This window comes from Aquarana catesbeiana, linkage group LG12, assembly GCF_042186555.1.
Source record: "Aquarana catesbeiana isolate 2022-GZ linkage group LG12, ASM4218655v1, whole genome shotgun sequence".
In the NCBI taxonomy this organism is placed as follows: Eukaryota; Metazoa; Chordata; class Amphibia; order Anura; family Ranidae; genus Aquarana; species Aquarana catesbeiana.
Genome location: NC_133335.1, coordinates 210,713,408 through 210,715,925, shown reverse-complemented (window position 1 = coordinate 210,715,925; position 2,518 = coordinate 210,713,408). Strand labels below are relative to the sequence as shown.

Below are 2,518 nucleotides of genomic sequence, written 5' to 3'. Positions count from 1 at the left end.
CAAACTTGTCTTGCATACACACGGTCACACAAAGTTATCGGAAAATCCGATCGTTCTGAACGCAGTGACGTAAAACACGTACGTCGGGACTATAAATGGGGCAGTAGCCAATAGCTTTCGTCCCTTAATTTATTCTGAGCATGCGTGGCACTTTGTGCGTCGGATTTGTGTACACACGATCAGAATTTCCGACAACGGATTTTATAGCAAGCTCTCAAACTTTGTGTGTCGGAAATTCCGATGGAAAATGTGTGATGGAGCCTACACACGGTCGGAATTTCCGACAACAAGGTCCTATCACACATTTTCTGTAGGAAAATCCGACCGTGTGTACAGCGCATAAAAGTGTAGTTGAAAGTTCAGCTAACTCTAAGTATTTTTATTAATTCCCTTATTCCCTTCCCTTTGCTTTTTTTCAGATAAACATTTGAAATTTGTTTTAATTTTTGTAATACTGAAATAAAGAGCTCAGTGTGGTACACTTTGGCATCCTAGTCGTGGGTGCCAGTGACAATGGTGAGCAGGAACAGAGACAGCAATAAAAACTTGGCAGGGGTTCTGATAATTCCAAGCGGTTTCAAAAAAGCTATGGCTATACATATACTTTAAAGCATCTCTAAACCCCATTACATTTGTTTTCAGGGTTAGATTACACTTTAATCCTTTTTTTTTTTAATTCATGTGACTGGTGCTGTCAAGAAAGTCAAATGAACATGAGTATGACAAACCAAACCGAGGCTTTTCAATTTGTCCTGCTTGGATTTGGGAAGCTTAACCAGTTTAGGACTTTAGTCTTCATGGTCTTTTTTACTATTTACATTGCAACATTGTTTGGAAACCTCCTTATCATCGTCTTAGTATCGTCAAGCCATCACCTCCATACTCCAATGTACATCTTTCTCATTCATCTTTCTATATGTGACATTGTGTTTACCACAAACATTGCACCTGAAATGCTATGTCATATACTGAATGAAGTTGGTAAGGTGTCCATGGCAGGCTGCATATCACAATTCTATCTGTATGGGTCTTCTACAGTTGCAGAGAGCTTCATTCTGACTGCCATGTCCTATGATCGCTATCTAGCCATCTGTAATCCTTTACGTTATACTTCAACTATGAGACATGGGGTTTGTTTGAAGTTTGTAGGTGCCTCTTGGTTGGTAGGACTCTTAGTTACTCTCAATACTTCTCTAATGCTGTTTAGTAGTGATTTTTGTGGGCCAAACATTATTGACCACTTCATTTGTGAACTGGATCCACTTTTAAAACTTTCATGTTCCAATACTTCCATGTTGGAAACCTTAATCTTCATATTGTCCGTCCCTATAACAGTTATTCCATTTGTGTTCATAATAGTGACTTATGTTTGGATCTTTCTAACTGTTCTGAAGATTCCATCTAGTACTGGGAGGCGAAAGACCTTCTCCACCTGCAGCTCACATCTGACATCAGTGAGCACCTACTATGGAACCCTGACTGCAATCTATGTTGTTCCAAATAGAGGCCATGCACTCTCAAAGGCTTTGTATGTCTTGTATACAGTGGTGACTCCATTATTCAATCCAGTTATCTATAGTCTGAGAAATCAGGATATGAGAAAGGCATTTGAGATGCTGTTAAACAAGAGAAAATAAAGCAGTTAGACCTTGCCCATTAGGGTAGGCTCTTGATTAGATCTACCAAGCTTGAGCCATCTACCGATTGTAGAAAAGCAAAAAATGTTCCAACCATAAGACTTCATAAAATTTATTTCCTAATATCAGGCTAAAACAATACATTACCAAACATACCAATTTGCCCCTTTTTGTCATGTTTTTGTATTGATCTGTGTCGATTTTTTGGGGTCAAATAACTCTTTATTCCACAAATTTCAAGGTACATGGCAAAATGAGACAACAGACAAAATATAAATTTCTGTACTGCTTTTAAAGCCAAAGTATTAAAAAAAACAATTAAACATATACATTAAATATAACTTGATGGGACTTAAAAACTAAGGGGCTTACAAATATAAACAAGGTCATGGAAGAAGGAGCAAAAACAAACCTTAAAGGAAAAGTAATGCCTCGTACACACAATCGGACTTTCCGCCAACAAAACCGTGGAATTTTGTCTGAAGGGTGTTGGCTCAAACTTGTCTTTCATACACACAGTCACACAAATGTCGGCCAACAATTATGAACGTAGTGATGTACTAGACGTACTACATGGTTTTTCAGCTCTTTAGCGCCATCCTTTGGGGCTCCTTCTGCTAATTTCGTGTTAGTAGAAGTTTGGTGAGTGTTGATTCGCGCTTTTCTTTTCGGGTTTTTCATTTAGCGCTTTTCATTTTGTGCTTTTCAGTTCCTTTGTTAACAGCTGTTCGTGAACCAGCCATGTTGCGGAATCAGAGGAGATAACGTGTTATTTATTATTGGCCTTGCAGTTATTGCTTTGACATTATTTTTTTGTGGTAACTTGCACAAATAAAAAAAAAAAAGCATAATAATAGCATAATAATATTATTCTTGATATC

General features: G+C 37.8%; 1 protein-coding gene across 1 annotated transcript; it reads left to right on the top strand.

Annotated features, from left to right (window-relative positions):
* Positions 1-713: 713 nt before the first annotated feature.
* LOC141113397 (olfactory receptor 11L1-like) lies at positions 714-1,637 on the top strand. The gene has a single exon (XM_073606455.1). The coding sequence runs from the start codon at positions 714-716 to the stop codon at positions 1,635-1,637; it is 924 nt and encodes a 307-aa protein (XP_073462556.1).
* Positions 1,638-2,518: the final 881 nt, after the last annotated feature.

Bases quoted from the DNA above. Each gene is read 5' to 3' on its own strand.
- LOC141113397 (XM_073606455.1), top strand. From the start codon at position 714: ATGAGTATGACAAACCAAACCGAGGCTTTTCAATTTGTCCTGCTTGGA.